The 17,773-nt window shown below is 35.2% G+C and overlaps 1 protein-coding gene across 2 annotated transcripts in view; it reads left to right on the forward strand.

The window, feature by feature from the left end:
* The window catches only part of Gdap2 (ganglioside induced differentiation associated protein 2), a 68,803-nt gene that overhangs the window by 8,091 nt on the left and 42,939 nt on the right, over positions 1 to 17,773 (forward strand). For both annotated transcript variants that reach the window (XM_047539989.1, XM_047539996.1), the window contains exons 2-6: positions 1,068 to 1,310; positions 2,261 to 2,400; positions 11,259 to 11,412; positions 11,801 to 11,889; positions 17,642 to 17,718. In XM_047539989.1, the coding sequence (XP_047395945.1) occupies positions 1,135 to 1,310; positions 2,261 to 2,400; positions 11,259 to 11,412; positions 11,801 to 11,889; positions 17,642 to 17,718 (636 nt within the window). In that variant the 5' untranslated portion in view covers positions 1,068 to 1,134. The remainder of the gene's footprint in view (positions 1 to 1,067; positions 1,311 to 2,260; positions 2,401 to 11,258; positions 11,413 to 11,800; positions 11,890 to 17,641; positions 17,719 to 17,773) is intronic.

A 17,773-nucleotide genomic window follows, 5' to 3' on the forward strand; every position in this document is an offset into this window, starting at 1 on the left:
CACCTACAACTCATTACCTCACTTTTCTACTCTAGCCAGACTGACCTGGCTCTTCCTGGAATATAGCATTCGCCTTCCTGCCCTGTCAGCTTTTGCACTTGCTATTTTCTCTACCTGAGACACTGTACAGAGCTTCACATGGCTTATTCTCTTATTTTAATTCTCTTTTCAGATGTCTCCTTTTCTTTCACAATGCTTATTTCGCCCAGTCATTCTGTTGGATACCTACTGTTTCTTTATCATCTTTCCTCTCTTCTCCACTGAAACAAGCTCCCTAAGGGCAGGGACTTTATTCACCAGTGTATCCCCAGTGGCTGAAATAGTACCTAACACATAACAGATATATGCAGAGATTTATTGCATGAATCCATCTACCATTTTACTGAAGTAGCTGTCAGATTTAATAGCAAGTTGAATATCTTTTTCTCTGGTAAAATTTCCTATGACATCTCTCCAGTACTTGATACAAGTACTGGATACTTCCTGTCACTCCCTACCCTTCTAATACTGTGTCTGTACAGCCAACCCCTGCCACATCACTGTTTCATACAGCATATCCTATAAAATTGTCCAGTACTGCTCATTCTTCCTTTGTATATTGCCTCTTAAATCCATGTCTTCTCTATATTCTTTGCTGCCTAGTTGAAACCTTTGTTATCTTACTACTGTATTATACAACTTCCCTGCATCTCATTTTTTCTTAATGTGTCTTCCCATTATCAGTCTGAACTCTTTAAAGTTATACATATTATTTGTCTTTGTATTTCTTACAGCATCTAGCACTTTTTTTTAATTAGCAGGCACTCAGTGACTGTTGAATGAATAGTTCTGTTTCTGGAAAGTACAACTGGAGGCCATCTGATTATTTTAATGGCTATAATTCTTTCATTCCTGTTTTTAGAAAAGCTGTAGCAATTCTTTGTTGTCCATTATTTTCAAAAGACCATTAAGTGACTGTAATTACATTATATATTATTACAGCAGTTCATAGTAGAGTTTTGTGTTTGGACTTAGTAGAATTAAAGGAGTATCTTTACTATTAAAATGATTCTTTCTTTTCTCTTAAGCTGAAGTCTCCAGGGAATATTGAATTGCTGAGGAATTTGGGAAAAGACAAGCTGAAGTTCCCATTCCATGGATCCTTTGGGAGCACCTTCCCAGTTTGTGGACGTGGATACACTACTAAATTGGGGCGACTCATGTGAAAATGAATTAAATTCTTCTGATATTACAGCTGAAACATTTCAGGAAGATACTATTAGATCACCTTTTCTTTATAATAAGGATATCAATGGAAAAGTGGTTCTTTGGTAATTCTTTGATTATATCATATCATACTATGATTAACCCTTCTCATAATTTCTTCTCAGTTCCTTTTATGTAAGCCCTGGCATTAAAGTATTTCCTTGATTATACATATACAGCTTTATTGAGATAAAATTGACATACAATAAAATGTTTGATAAGTTTTGGCATATACATCCATGAAACTCTCACCACAATTAAAAGAGCAGATATACCCATCAACTTCAAAAGTTGTTTTTTGTTCTTTTGTAATCATGCCTATCCTTACCTGTACATCCCCACAGTCAGTGATATTCCTATCGTTATAGATTGGTTTGCATTTTCTAGAGTTTTGTATAAACATAATCACGTGTTTTTTGAATGAATTTCTTTCATTTAGCATAATTATTTGTAAGTTCAGTTATGTCATTGCATATATCAGTATTAATTACTTTAAAAAATATTTATTGAAATACAATTTATATGCCATATAATTCACCAATTTAATTATGTAATTCAGTGGTTTTTAGTATATTTATGGAGTTGTATAGCTATCATCTAGTCAATTTTAGAAGGTTTGGGTTTATTAGCCCAAAGCCTTCTCCCAACCCCTCAATTTTAATCAACCACTGATTTACTCTGTATTTATTTTGGACATTTTATGAAGGTGGAATCAATATAATAAGATATGTGAGAGTTTTTGTGACCTAGCATACTGTTTTCAATGTAGTACAAATCAGTACCTCATTTTTTTTTGTGACTGAATAATATTCCATTGTATTGGTATACATTTTTTGATTAATTTTGGTCAGATGTTAATGTTCTTGTGTCACCAGTTTCTTTTTCATTATTGCTTAGCTTATGGGCTAGCAAAACCATTTTTGTAAAATGAGCAAAGATAGAATGTTTTGAAAGAATTTGAAACTAGGTCTTTTATGCTCCCTTCTTCCCCTTTTTGCTCTTTTTGTTTCCTCAGGAAAGGAGATGTAGCATTACTGAACTGTACAGCCATTGTAAATACCAGCAATGAAAGTCTCACAGATAAAAATCCTGTGTCAGAAAGTATCTTCATGCTTGCAGGGCCTGATTTGAAAGAGGACCTACAGAAACTTAAAGGTAAGTGGTAAATGAATTGTCTTAGACATATTATTGCTTAAAGGAAGCATTTATTTTTATTTCCCTCTGTCTTGAAGCATGTTTTGTGTGAGAAAATTATGCAGATGTACTGTTTTTCTTTTATTGGCACTCAATAAAAACCTTTTGAAAGTCTTACAGTGTATTAAGCGAAGACCCGAGATTTTACTACCAAATTCCTCTGTCTTGTTGGTGAATTTTAAAATGAAAATCACTATAGCTAGTTAGATCTTTCATAGCATTTTCGTGGTTGTATATTTTCTTGTATTGATGGGCCTTATAAAACAACTATCCTGAACTGAAATTTTTATCCTTATTTGATAAGGATACTTTTTTTGTTTGTTTGTTTGTTCTGGGGATTGAACCCAAGGGCTCTTAACCACTGAGCCACATACCCAGCCCTTTTTAATATTTCATTGTGAGTTAGACTCTCATTGAGTTGCTTAGGGCCTTTCTAAGTTGCTGAGGCTGACTTTGATCTTGTGATTCTCCTTCCTCAGCCTCCTGAGCCACTGGGATTACAGGCATTCGCCACGGCACCCAGCTGAGCATTTCTTACATACATCTTGGACGTAGAGCATTACATTTTCAAAATGAAAATTTACATACTGATAAAATCAAAGTGTATAGCAAGAGCACATGTATTCTCAATTAATTTGTACTTGGTGCTTTTTGTTTTTACCAGAACATGCTTCTGGAAATATTTCTTTGGAAAGGGGAATAGGAAGAGCCCTATTGGTTCAGGATTTTATTTACCCTTGTTTGCATTAATTTTTTAAATTGCCAACCTAAAAGCCCTTCTTTATTGTTATTTGAGTCCAACTTGAATACTATGAAATTCTGTCTTCCCATTTTTAAAAAGTATGTATGAAATGTATAATATTTCTTAAAATGTAAACAACAAATCCCACCTATATAAAAATCTGGCTTTCCTTGATTTCTACCCTTTAACAGTGACCACGGTTTTTTTATCCAGTAACAATATTAGAATTTGAACAGGATTTCTTATAGTGTTGGCTCCTTAAAAGAACTGATTAAAAAAAAAAGAATTTCATTATCTAATCAAGAAACTGAATTTGACTATGAAAGAAGAGGATGAAAAAATTAAATGATGAAACATGATGTCTTGAAGAACATGTAGAAATTAGAAATGATACCAAAGATAATAATGATATGTTCTTCATTAAAAGTAACAGAAGCTGGTCTGGAATAATTACCAGCAATGTGTGAGTGTGTGTGTGTGTTTGTGTGTGTGCATGGGTACACATACACCTTGGAATTAGACTTACAGATAATAAAGAAAATAAGAAAAGCTAACATAGTTACAATATTAAATTTAATGTTCAATTATACAAATAAAGCCTCAATATTTGGGAGTCTTTAAGCTGGCATTCATATTATAACTGTCCTTTACTGCATGACTTAAGACCACTTATGTCACTGCTGAGTCTGAGTTTTCTCATCTCTAAAATGGGGATAGTAATAATTGTTCCTGCCTCAGTTCCTGACACATAGCAAGAGCTTAATTTGGGAGTATAAAAATTAACATTATGAAGACTAACATAATGAATGTTAGAAGCTAGGCATGTACATCCTAAATGTTCAACAAGACTGTTGCTCTTGTTAGCTATTAGGTCTCAATTGTTTTGTTTAATAAATCAGTACCAGTCTGAGGAGAGGTTATTAGTAATGCACTGAAGTGTTGAATACTTAATCCTGTCCCCTTTTTACATTTTTATTAACAACTAAATGATGATAGAGTATGACTCAACCAAATTTGTAGATGAGAGAAAGCTGGGAGGGAACTACCGAATGATAGACCAAAGATTTTTAGATAACTGACTGGAAGTATAAGTGCCCCCCCAAAAAAGAATTAATTATTTTGCAAAATTGAAGGTTTGCAAGAAGTTCAAAACACTACCCAAGTTCAGGGTGGAGAAGCCTGGTTTGACAATTTTTCTTACAGATATAAAGAAGTATTACTTTCTCAATAGAATAGCATTAGCATTCATACCATTTTTCAGGCAAGACACCTTAGGATTAACCCTCCCCCTTTTCTTTATCCCTTCCATAAAATCTGTCTTCAAGTCTTAAATTTACTGTGATGTTTCTCTTCTTTACTGCTTTACCTAGTGTTTGCTACCATCGTTGTATGGTTGTGTATGGACTACACCCATGACCTCCCTCCCAATGACTTCCCTACATCCATTCTTCTCTTAAACCCATTTTCTAAACACTAACCAGTGTTTGTCTGTTAAAATTGTAAATCCCTTCTTATTCTCCTGCTTTGAACCATTTAGTGACCTCCTGGTAAATTTAAAATCCAAACTCCTTAAACTGGTCTCAAGCCTGGCAAGACCACACTCACTCGTCTCTAGTCTCATCCCACATCCCCTTTTGCTTTTATCATGTACTTAAGCCAGACTTATCTTTACCTCTTCACACTAGCTGGTCACCCAGAGGCTTTCCACATGCTCGAACCTTTCCTCTCTGTCATGTCTTATTCAAAGCACTGTTACGTTTTCTTTCAGAACAGATCAGTCTCATGATATATGATCTCAACCTGCTGTATAGTCCTTTTCCTTTGTGCCCTTGCTACGATTGTAATTTCATAAATTGTTCTTGTAATGAGTATCCTCATTAAACTGTAAACTTGGCACAGATAGGAATTTCCCAGGACCAAGAACAGAGAAAGGCATCCTTTAAGTAGTGATGATTGAATGCATAAAAGTTCCTGAGGCTTTTAACTGAATCAACTCAGAGTTGATAATGGATTGTTTCTGTTGAAAAAGCTAACGATAGCAGACTACTTCATCAGATGCTGAGGCATCAAAGTCAAAAGAGGCTGTGGTTTTTCTGTCCTGGTAGGACCCTATGGTGTACTGTGTTCATTTTATTTTTATCACGGTTTTTTAAGAGTAATCACTGGGGAACACCTAAAAGTTATTAGCCTGGTAGACATTGTAGAAACCATATTATTTAAAGGAATAATTTAAAGAGCTGGAATAAGCATAGAGTAGAAAAAATTGAGGGGAACACGATACTTATTCTCACAATACTGGAGAAATAATTATGTTGAAGAGGGAAATCAATAATTCTGTGTTTCTAAAATTCTTAATACATAACATTTTCAGTTTCATTAGAGAAATTTTTCTAAGAAATAAAGCTTTCTAAACATGGGACAGGCAGGATTAGCTTATTGTATCCAAATTATCCCCCATTAAAATCAGTCTTAGATTCACTCTCTGAATTTTGGAATTTTATGAAACTGAAGATATGTAGGGTTGTTGCTCTTTGGACTAGATCAACCAGTGATATTCAACTTTAAAGAATTAGAATAGAGTCTGAAAATTCATGTTTGTTCAGCCAAAAGTACATATAATTCAAACAGAAAAATATAGATTAAAGTATATACATGTGCAAAAAGAATAGAATATACCAGGATCACTACAGTTTTGCTGCTTATGTGTTCTGTTACTCAGTACTTAAACATGAAGGTTTGACAGAGTAGGGATTCATCCACTACCCCTTTTGCTTGCTCTGTCCTTTTATGGTTAGCACTCTTTTTGTTATAAGTATTCAGTAGCTTTCATTGTCTATGTTAGCCTTTCATCACTGTGACAAAATACCTGAGAAAAACAAAGGAGGAAAGATTTTGCAGGGGGCTCACAGTTTCATAGATTTCTGTCCATGATGGCTTTACAGTGTTGCTTTAGGCCTTACAGAGAACATCATGGCAGAATGGTGTAGCAGAGAGAAGCTACTCACCTCATGGCAATCTGGAAGCCGAAAGAGAGGGAGGGAAGAAGGGTCTGGGGACAAGAGACAGTCCCCATGGACATGCTTCCAAGGACCCACTCTCTTCAAGTAGGCCCCACCTCCTACAGTTTCTGCCACCTCCCAATGGTCCATTCAATTATGACACTATCAATGGATTAATCCATTGATGAAATCAGAGCCCTCATGTTCCAATCACTTCTTAAAAGCCCTTACTACACTTGGCACCAAGCCTTCAATACATGAACCTTGTGGGACATTCTAGATCCAAACTATAACAGATTCCTTCCTACATGTGCTAGAATTTGGAGAGAAACAAGTGAAGTTGAAAAGTCACAGCTAATCTTTAATACTCAGATACTCAGCTTCTCATTGCAGCATGCTCCTCAGCACAGCATAGCCAAGGGCAGCATGCTGGGCAAAGTTATGGGTACAAGTAAAGTTATTTAATGGATTTACATTTATTGTACGAGAATTAAGAATACTTTCAGGACTGTGTTTTAAATGTTTATAGTGATGTTTAAAATTCAAGCTGTAAGATTAGAAGAAATTTGGACTTGAAAGAAAAAGTGAAAACTGGGGAAGCAGTGTAGCAGTACTTACCATAACTCAGGGTCTAGAGTTTTTGCTAACGATTATTAAAGATTTCAAGAGGAAAATTGTTATTCCAAACCCAGAACATTCACAACACATAAAACTTCTCTTCTTTCTGAAGCCTGATCTGAAATTGTCAGGATTAATTGACCAAACTGTCTCAGTGTTTCCATACTTGCTTGCTATTTTTTTAAACAAAATAATACATTCATATTATTTATTTTAAGTAATCATTTTCTGGTTATTTTAAAGAATAATTTTCTAGTTATTATTTATTTTAAATAATCACTTTCTAGTCATGGAAGCAGTATATGTAAATTGTAGAAAATTGTATGCACACAAGCTAAAAATAACTCAAAGCTTCATATTGACACCCACCAGAGATCACCTCCTTAACACATTAGTGCATATTATTCTAGATTATCCTATATGTGGCTGTGCGTGTATACACACATTCTTGTCTTTAGTAACCAAAGTAAAATAATTTTATGTATACTGTTTTCCAAATAAGAATTATGTACTATTGTGTGGCAGTTCATCATCTTCAGCAAATGAATTCCACCTTCTAATTTCAGAAATTATATCTAATACCCAAACGCTAGTTATAATTTCCAGTAGATCAAAAAATGTCCTTTGCAGTTATTTTTAATTCAGAGCCAAACTAGTATGCAGTGCAGGACCACATATTGCATCTTATTGTTATGCCCATTAATTTGTATATGTGTGTTTAATCCAACAGTCCCCTTTTTATGTCACTGACTTGTTGAGTGAATGGGGCCAATTGTTTTCCAAAATATTCTGCCTTTTAGATTTGTCAGATTTACTTGAGGTACCATGTAGTTTGTATGCCCTGTGAACTGAAATTTAAATCTAATGGAATCAAGCATTTCATAGGTGATGTTGTGTTGTGCACTTAATGTTGTATGGTATTAGAAAATATGTAAATCCTGGTTGACCTGTTAGTGATGCTTCACTGATACAAAGATTGCTGTCTGAATTGGGGTGACAGCAGTTTGATCCTTCCATTTGTGCAGTTACCCTTGGTGACTGAAAACTATAGGATAGAAGATCATTTAATCTTTCACTCCAACAATAAGAAATCAACTGATAATGAAAAAAACCCAACACTATAATTTTAACATACTACTTGGAAAATATCATAAGGCACTTAAAGGGTTGAAAGTATTTATCCCTGGAGAATAGGAATTGAGGTAGGCAAGGACAGGGCAAATGTGGCATATTTAGACTCTACAATTGTTCATTTCCCTCACATATTCACCTGATGGTTTTAATACCAAATTGATAATTCTTGTCTGAATCAGTATTTTTTATTAAGCCTGTGAAGTTGTGTTTTCAACCATTTCATCCGTCTTTACTAACTGGTATTCTATGAAGTAGAGCTTTCCTCACTAACCAGTATTATTTGATTACTCTGTGTTACAGTTGTGTTGGAGAAATGGGATAAATGCTGAGTTCTTTTAATAACCAATTTGAAAAATGAAGAATTGGTTTAATAGCTGCTTCAATTGATGACAAATGAGTTTTTCCTGGCTTTCTTTTGAGTGTCATTTTGTGCTTACAGCTTTTCATTGATTAATGTGTATGGTTTTAAAAGTCAGTGAAGTTTGTGTTCTTTATGAACAAAAGTCAATCATGTGCCCTGCCCTTGTCTACAATTTCTATTCTCCAAGGATAAATACTTTCAACCCTTTAAGTGCCTTATGTTATTTACCTTCTCTTTCCAAGTGATACGTTAAAACTACAGTGCTGATTTTATTTCATTATCAGTGGACATCTTATTGTGGGAGTAAAAGATTAAGCTGCCCTTCTTCCATACCCTCTTTTACATATACATATATTACAGATTATTTTCCCCCTTCACCACCATCTTACAAAGTTGTTCACAACTGATTAGAAAACAGATTAGTGTCTTTTTGGACAACTTTTTTTCCTATAGGTTATTAATGGATTTGATTTTTTTATGTAATTGTCAATGTACCCATCACTGACTCAACCCAAAACTTTGAATACAAGCAGAAATCTCCTCTCAGTAAAGTCAAACACTTGAGTTTTTCTTTTAGTCCATTTTTGTCTTGACAAGGCCCCTATTGGAAACCTCTATTTGCCCCTCTCTCTTTAGACTGCCCTCTATCCCTGCTCCATGCTTACTGTCCAGGAACTGTGTTTAAATCATCCTAGGAAATCCTTTCTTCTGTTTAATGGATTGAATCCTTCATTTCCTAGATCTCATGCCCTTTCCCACTTTAATGTGCTCCTTCATTTTTGTCAGTAAATCTACCAGATTTCTGAAAAGTTTACAATAGGGCAGAATTACTGAGATCTACCTTCAGACTTAATTGGTAATTTGGTTGGAAATAGAGTCCTGGTTTAGAAATCATTTTCCAGAATTTTGAAGGCTTTTGCTCTCTTGTTTTCTGTTTTGACGATTTCTGTTCAGAAATCGTATAATATTCTTATGCCTGTTTCTTTGTATGTTAGTTTCTTTTAGAAAGCTGTGTGATCTCTATTTTTGATGTTCTGAAATATCATAGTGATGTACCTTCATGTGGTTTGGGTATTCTGTATGTTCTTTGATTGCAGAAATTCATGTCTGGGAAATTCTGAGAAATATCTTGTCTTATTTCTTTAATCATTTCTTCTGTACTCTATTCTCTGAAGAAATACTGTTAGATGTTTTTCTTTCTTATTTAAAATCTTCTAGTGTTCTTCTCTGTCATGCCACATTTTATTTTTATTTTTGTTAATTCCTGGATAATTTCCTGAACTTCAGTTTTAGCTCTTTTTGCTATCATAGCTTTCACTTTGCTATAAAAGTTATATCAATGCTACTTCCTAGTTACTGAATATTCTTTTTTTATAGGATTGTTTTTGATTCAGAGATACTATATCTTCCCTTACCTCTCTGAGAGTAGTATTCATGGTGTCAAGATTTGGAGGTTGTTTTTTTAAGTTGCCTTCCCTGCATTATGAATTTCTTGGGCATTACTTTGTTTCATCCCCCTTTTGTTTTAGTTAGAGACTGTCCTCCCTTCTTCATGATCTTGATGTATCAACAAGGAGGAACTAAAAGGCTAATGGGAAATTTTGTGAGCAGGAGTGTCTTAACCTGTTCAAGCTGGTTTAGCAGAGTATCACAGATGGATGACTTATAAATAGCAGACATTTATTTCTCGTATTTCTAGAGGCTGAAGATCTGAGTTCAGGGTGCCTGCAAGTCAGGTTCTGGTGGAGACCTCTTCTGGCTTGAGATTGCAGACTTATTTTGCATCTTCATGTGATGGAAAGAGGAAGCAAGATCTCTGGATACTTTGGAAGGATACAAATTCTGTTCATGAGGGCTGCATCCTCATGATAACATCTAATTACCTCCCAAAGACTTCATCTCCTAATACCATCCCATTAGGGGATAGGTTTCAACATATGAATTTTGAGGGTATAAAGGCATTCAGTATATCACAGTGGACAATAGTTATTTTTTTAGAGAGTATTGAAGCAAATGATAGAGAAGAAGCCATATGGTTTTATTGGGGTACATCCTTCAGTTACCACTATCTGTAAGTCTTTTAGATTAGGCCTCATAAGTTCTCAGAAAAGAATGTTCCAGGGATTATAAGCCTGAGTGTCAACTTTAGAAAACAGGGGCAGGGGACTTGACCGATAAGTAGTACACTTTACATCCCCTCTTTTCAGCTGTGCCTGAGGTTCTAGAATCCAGAAACTCTCTAGTTCAGCATCTCCTGAGAATAAACTATCTCCCTGCTGTGATGGTGGTAAAAAAAATCATCACCTTGCTTTGCTGGCTGAGGGGAGAGGTTGTTGGAGATTTGGCTGATTTTATACAAACTTTTAACCTTAATGTCTTTTTGGTCCCACTTCACAATATAACTATAGAAGTATGTAGGACCTCCAGTTTCTGAATCTTTCTAGTGTTCTCCAGTAATAATAATAATAGTAATAACTACTGCATGCATGCATGCATTTGAAATATATTAATCCTGCAAAGTACTACTAATATCTCCCCTATATAAGAAATCATGGCATAATGAGCCAAGCACCTGCTCAGTGATAATAGAGACATCGTGGACTCAGAATTTAAATCATGACAGTCTATCTTGAATCCAACAGTGCCTTTCTATATAGATCTGCTTTGCTTCATATTGGTTACCCCATTATTAGTTTTCTCTGTGTAAGTCAGTCATTCCTAGTCCATTGACTTTCTGCCCTTTAAAATTTTGATGGTGCTTCTCTGCTTTATGTTTTCTCCATTTTCTTTGTGCTTATACCTGTTATATTGCTTCACTGTCAGAAGGAACAGAGATAAATGCTTATTTTTGATTCATATTTTTGACTGAAACTTGTCAAAGTTCTTGATACTTTCTCTGTTTTATGCTTTGGTTTATTGTTTTCCCTAATACCTCCAAATTTATGTATATTTCCATTGTTCCCAGGTTGCCGAACAGGTGAAGCAAAATTGACAAAAGGATTTAATCTAGCTGCCCGGTTCATCATTCACACAGTGGGACCTAAGTACAAGAGCCGCTATCGCACAGCAGCTGAGAGTTCCTTGTACAGCTGCTACAGAAATGTACTTCAACTGGCAAAGTATAGTCTACTCATTTCCTGGACATAGCATGCCATGCAGTTTTAAAGACTGTGGATTTGAAGATGAACCTAACTATGGAAATCAAACTTTTGAAGGATGTTGATAATTTAGGAGGACATGAAGATAGATCTTTTCAAACAGCAAGATAAATAGGGCAGATTTGAGTAACTACAGAATTTAACCTATTCCCATTTTATTTAGTCTATACTTAAAATGTGTAACCCCCCAAAGAGAGTGATTAAATTATATATTATTGAATAGTATGATTGGGTTGATTATTACAGTAAATTTGTTGAGAAGATAGGGAAGGAGAAATTGATTTGCATTTGTTATGTATATATTATAAATGCTTGTAATGCAACTTTTATGTTTTCTGTTTGATTGTAGAGAGCAGTCAATGTCTTCTGTTGGATTCTGTGTCATCAATTCTGCAAAACGAGGTTATCCTTTAGAGGATGCAACACACATAGCACTTCGTGAGTAATATTGGATACACTGTACCTAAATCAAGTCTTAAAACATTTTTATCACTACTTAACTAGTCTCAGTCAAAGAAGGTTAATTGATTAAATGACCATGGCACCCTTGAAGGAAGTTTTTACTGACAGGTTGTGGAGTTTACTTTCTCAGTTAACATTTTTATCCATTTGAATAAAAGCTCAAAATACTTACTAAATTCTAGTGATACCAAATTAGGAAATATGACCAATGCACTGGGTTTGAATCAGATTCAGAATAATCTTAACAGGCTGCAACAATGAATTCAAAATACTTCATAATTCATATTCATTTAGCACTTTACAATTTAAACAGCTTGAGTGTGCTGTTTGAATATGAAACCCTGCATTTAGGTTTAAAAGAGAATGGGCCACAATCAATATAAGCCAAAACGTCATACATGTGCTATAAAAATACCATTTTGGCCTGGGGTTTTAGTTCAGTGGTAAAACCAGAGTTTGAGATGAAAATCAATTCTCTGCTTCTGCTGGTGGGTGGGGTCTGCTTATGCTACAGACCTCTGCAGCCAAGAAAGCCTGTTCTAGTGTTAGCGGCTAATCAAGGTAGAGGACACCACTCGTGTCAGCTCTAGGCATCATAGCTGACAAAGCCAAATTCTTCTCCACTACTATTGAGTGTTATGTAGTAAGTAGCTCTTTAATGGTAGGCTGTGCCTTCAAGTGTTGCAGCAAGATGCCAGCAGCTCACCACCAATTTCTTCTTTCTAGGTTCTTGTCTCGTGAATTCTAAAAATGAAATACAGAGATAAGGAAGAGTGGGTGTAAAAGAGTTGGTCTTATTCAAGTGGGAAGAAAGGAGACAGAGTTCTCACAGATCAAAAGGGAACCCAGTAGGGATTGCAACTCCAGTGTGTTAGTCTAGGGATTTATATAGCTCTTGGGTCAACACTATTAATCCAAATTTATGCTAATCAGTTTTGAAAAAGTACCAATGCTATTGGTCAAAATTTGTGCTGATCAGGTCTTGGAGAGTATCAGCCTTATCTATTAGTACTTGAGTAACTTTCCTGCAATCTTCACTGGGTCTGCCCCCAGTTCCTTGAGTAACTTTCCTGCAATCTTCACCGGGTCTGCCCCCACTTTCAATTTCTTGGCACTCATCAGACAGGGTTCATCTGACCCATGCTGGCTTGGCAGGCTCCACGTGGTCACAACCTGTGTAGCTTTTTGAAGGGGATTGGTGGGGAGCTGCACACGTTGGCAACTGGGGAATCATATTGACCAGGGCAAAGATTGAGGGAGTGCTTACTTAGGGTTTCCAGGACCTGGGTTCAATCCCAACACACATTCACAAAATACACTGTTTGACTCCAGAGTGTCCATGGTGTTACTGTATTATATGCAGGTTCAGATTACATCTCAAGTTCATTCCTAAATGTCGTAGCTCAAGAGACACTGACAAACTAGAGGGCAAATAGCTTGAAACCTTAGTGGTATTCTCCTAAAGAACATACTTTCAGGAAATATGATGTCTGTCTTCAAATACCTGAAAAGGTCTCAATATGGCCATATTCTGTGCTGTATTTTTTGAGCAACAGTTCTTGGGATTAAGGGGTATCATAAACTACAATGGGCATCTAGTGAAAAACTGTGGACACTTTATCTAGAAGAATGTGCATAAACACATAATTTACATGCTATTTCAGAAGTTAACAGATCCTTGTAAGGATCGTAGACAAGAATACCTACTGTAGAAAGCAAGTTCTAACACCAGGTTGCAAGGACAGGGATTTTGGTCCCTTTTGAGATAGAAATATCTATTACTGAAGAATATTTTAGTGAATTTCTTGTAACTGAGAACACAATGCAGAGGCTTTATGATATTTTAGAAAACAGTCCTCATTTGGGAGAGAAGCTATACTAGATGATCTTTAAGACCCTTTTATTTCTAGGATTTTAAAAATGAGGAACTGGAAAAAATTACACAAATATTTATACATTCAGTATCAAACTATTATTATATAGCCTAAAACTTGGGGTAAGACTTCTTCAGTCTTAAATAGTTTTATTTAATTCCAAGCTGTTTTAAAATCAAAAATCAATACTGCTGAAGGATTTTGTGGTAAATCATATTTTATAGTTTTATTTTATATATGTTATATTGGAGTAAACTCCTTGAGTAGTAGGGATATTATCTTTTCATATTTCTATTTCTAGAGTTTATAAATCTTTGTAGTTACAATGCATCTTTCCTGGGATATTTGTCAAGAATGCTTGACATGGTACTTGCTCAAGAAATACATTATTTTTAAAAAGCACAAATAAATTCCATTTAATTTCCTTAACAACCGTATGTTTTAGGTAGGTGGTGTCCATTGTATTAACAAAAGGAACTCAAATTTATCGTATTCTCAGAAATATGCAGACTTGGAACTTATGTCCAGGCCTTCTGACTCCCTAGTCTAGTAACCTGCCTGTTCGACTAGATAATTCATTCTGTTTGAGTTAGAATTGCTTTAGTGGAAGACCATGTGTTACAACCTCTAAGTGGTGCCTTACAAAGGCCCTTTGATATCATTGCATTTGGCAAGGCTTTTGGCAGGCTTGATGTTCTTTGATTTGACTTAGCAATTTCCTTGTTATTGCATAGTTGTTTTTTATCTCCATTTTTAATCATAAAATCAGAGTTTAAAGAGGCAGTATCTTTTAGAAAATGCTCCAAATAGGGAGTTGAGAAGATTGATTTTTTTTTTCTTTTTCTTTTTGGTACTGGTGATTGAATCCAGGGGCACTTAACTACTCAGCCACATCCCTAGCCCCCTTTTATTTTTATTTTGGAACAGAACTTGCTAAGTTGCTTAGGACTTACTAAGTTGCTGAGGCTGACTTTGAACTTGGGATCCTCCTGCCTCAGCCTCCTGAGCTACTGCAATTATAGGCATGTGCTATACTAGTCTAGCTCTAGCTCTGTGGTCCCAGATAAATCACCGTACCAAGTTGACTATAAGAGAGGTCACCGTTGAGAGTGATTGTTAATGGCAGATAAAGATTAATAGTAGATAATAAAGGACTTTTGTTGAAGCAGTTTCTAGAAATTTAACAAAAAAATGTATAGCTTTTAAAGTGAGCAAGCTAATTTGTATTGCACAAGATCCATTTGGTTTATTACATCTTTAAACCAGTAGCATAACTACAGCATCTCATTTTTTAATATATGCACATATGGAGATAATGGTGCCCTTTGTTTGCTTGAATACTTTCTTAAGCATTTGAAAAGCAAATGATTTGTATACTTTTGTAGCATATATAGGCCAAGAACAAACTTAATGATGTAACTCTTATGAAAACCTTTCTTATTTTTTAACTTGTTGGCAAAATTTATTTCATCTTAGGTTTTATCAAACCTAAGTACCTAAGTAATATCTTCCTAATAGATATGTCAAGACTTCTATCTTTCCTTTCATAGTCCATGTGCAGTTCTTTAAAAAAAAAAAAAAGCCTAAAGAAACATTCACATTGAAATAAATTCATCAGACTGGTGTTTGATAAAATTTTGAATGACTACTGCATGTGAGGCTCTGTACTGTACATAAGAGGTTATAGGGGTAAGAAAAAAGATGATGTTGTTCTTATTGTTTCCATGCTGGAAATTTTAATTTCCCAGATGTCATTCTCATCAATTAAAGGATCTTCACTAAATGTTAAGCACATGGCATTTTGATTGGTTGCAGAAAATAGTGCACAGATGAAATTTTGAAAGAAACAATAGACTGGCAGTTAGTATTAAAAACTGAGATTCATGAGATTGTTCTTTTCCCCCCTTTTGAAGGATTACTTTTCTAAATGAACTCTATGGGAATTCAGTTGGCTTACTCTTTGGTATTATGCTTTGTCGTCTAAAGGAAATACCAGTTATGTACTGAGGAACTGTTATATGTGAATATTAAAACTTGGTGTTAATGTACACAGGAGAAAAGAAAATCCCTTTTTGCAAGTTCATTTTTTAAGAAAATGTATTTCAGCAGAATAGAGAAAGAAATGAAAAATAAATTTGTTACTTAAAAGAGAGCTGTAAATATTTGTTCAGTCTTCAACAAATTGATCTGCTCTACTAGATTCTTAAAATATAACATTGGCCAGCATAGGCAATATTTATCTAACTAGAGACAAACATTGTTAATTCAGTTATTAGTTACTCTTTTGAATGATTGCACATCATAGCCCAAGGTATGGTAGGCCTTAATTGATACAATGTTAATGTAAAATACACCTGGCCTCCAAAAAATCCACACTATAGCTATAAAGTGCATGAGAAATTCACAAGTAGCAGGATGTTCAAATGTCCTCCTCAACTTAAGTTGGGGTTACTTCCCAGTAAACCCATTGCAAAGTTGAAAAATCATAATTCAAACTCAAACCATTTTAAGTCAGGGACCATCCTGAATAGGAACAGCAGAGTTGGGGGAGATATTTGGGGGTCAGAGTAAGGAGTATCATGCTAGGGACTTTACATCTTAACCCATAAGCAGCATAGAGCCATCATAAGTGTTTAATAAGGAGTTAGCATAACTCAGGCAACCATGAGTATATATAATCTTAGATGAAAAACAAAAGTGAACATTTAAGAGCTTATTTGCCAAAATGTCTGCTGAGCTTTGAGAACCTGAAAGCAGCTAAAACAGAAGGGGTAGGTATTAGGAATATGAGAAGTAAATAGAATTTAATGATCATGTGAACCATTTGAAAATGCAGTTTGAGGAAAGAGGCAAAGGAAATGTCAAAGCAAATTCAGGATTCTAGTTGGTTAATGATGTGTAACTCAGATAAGGAACACATGGGAGAAGGCAGAGGTCAGGATTTAGACACATTGAGTTTGAGTTTTCTGTGTGTTATTGGGGCATATGTGTCCAGTAGGCCATAGGTAATTCAGATTCTTTTGTTCAGATAACAGAATCTAAAGATTTGAAAGCCGTCAGCATTTGATGTAAACCCTGAGCAATTAATAGTGAGTTGAAGAGAATGTGTATATCAAGAAAATAAAAATGTTGTAGAAAGCATCTTGTAGGGCATGAGAATTAAAGACAAAATCTAGTTCTCCAGTAAATGAAGAACTGAAAAAAGGCCAAGATATCTCTTGTTATTAGGAAGTTGATAAAGAAAAATCAGGGGCTGGGGAGATAGCTCAGTCGGTAGAGTGCTTACCTTGCAAGCACAAGGCCCTGGGTTCGATCCCCAGTACCGCAAAAAAAAAAAAAAAAAAATCAGGATAACACAAAAATTAAGAAAAAAAAGTTCAGCTTTGGTTGTGTGAAGGGACATTGATGCCAAACTTAATGAATAGAAAGACACTTATGCTTTCCACTTGTGCTAAATCGTTCTGGTCAAAAAGAGAGGCTCTAGGGAAAAAGAGGAATATGCTGCATAAGGCAGAATTGTCTGGAGTCAGCATCTTTCCTAGCCAGGCACTGTTACAGACACTACAAATAGAGCAGTAAGTCCACTATTGTGGAGCTTCCATCCTGGTGGATAATAATTGAGGGCAGAGAGGATATACAGTAAGCAGGGACTTCCATAAAATGCCTATGACAAATTCCTCTGGAAGAAAGCAAATCAGAAGAGTTTTTATGAAGGGCACTCTGGGTTGGCTTCTCTGATAAGGATTGAATTAAGTGATGAATAGTCCTTTACAAAATAAAACTTTGAAGAGTTTACTTTTTCTTTATACACAAGTAATTTCTTATTGATTAATCTTTCTTTTTCTCTTCATCAGGTACTGTAAGACGGTTTCTGGAGATTCATGGGGAAACCATTGAAAAAGTAGTATTTGCTGTCTCTGAACTCGAAGAGGTAGTTTGCTAGTTATTTTGCGTTGTTTAAATCTTATTTGTACTTGTGTTTGCCT

Source organism: Sciurus carolinensis, chromosome 1, assembly GCF_902686445.1.
Source record: "Sciurus carolinensis chromosome 1, mSciCar1.2, whole genome shotgun sequence".
Lineage (NCBI taxonomy): Eukaryota > Metazoa > Chordata > Mammalia > Rodentia > Sciuridae > Sciurus > Sciurus carolinensis.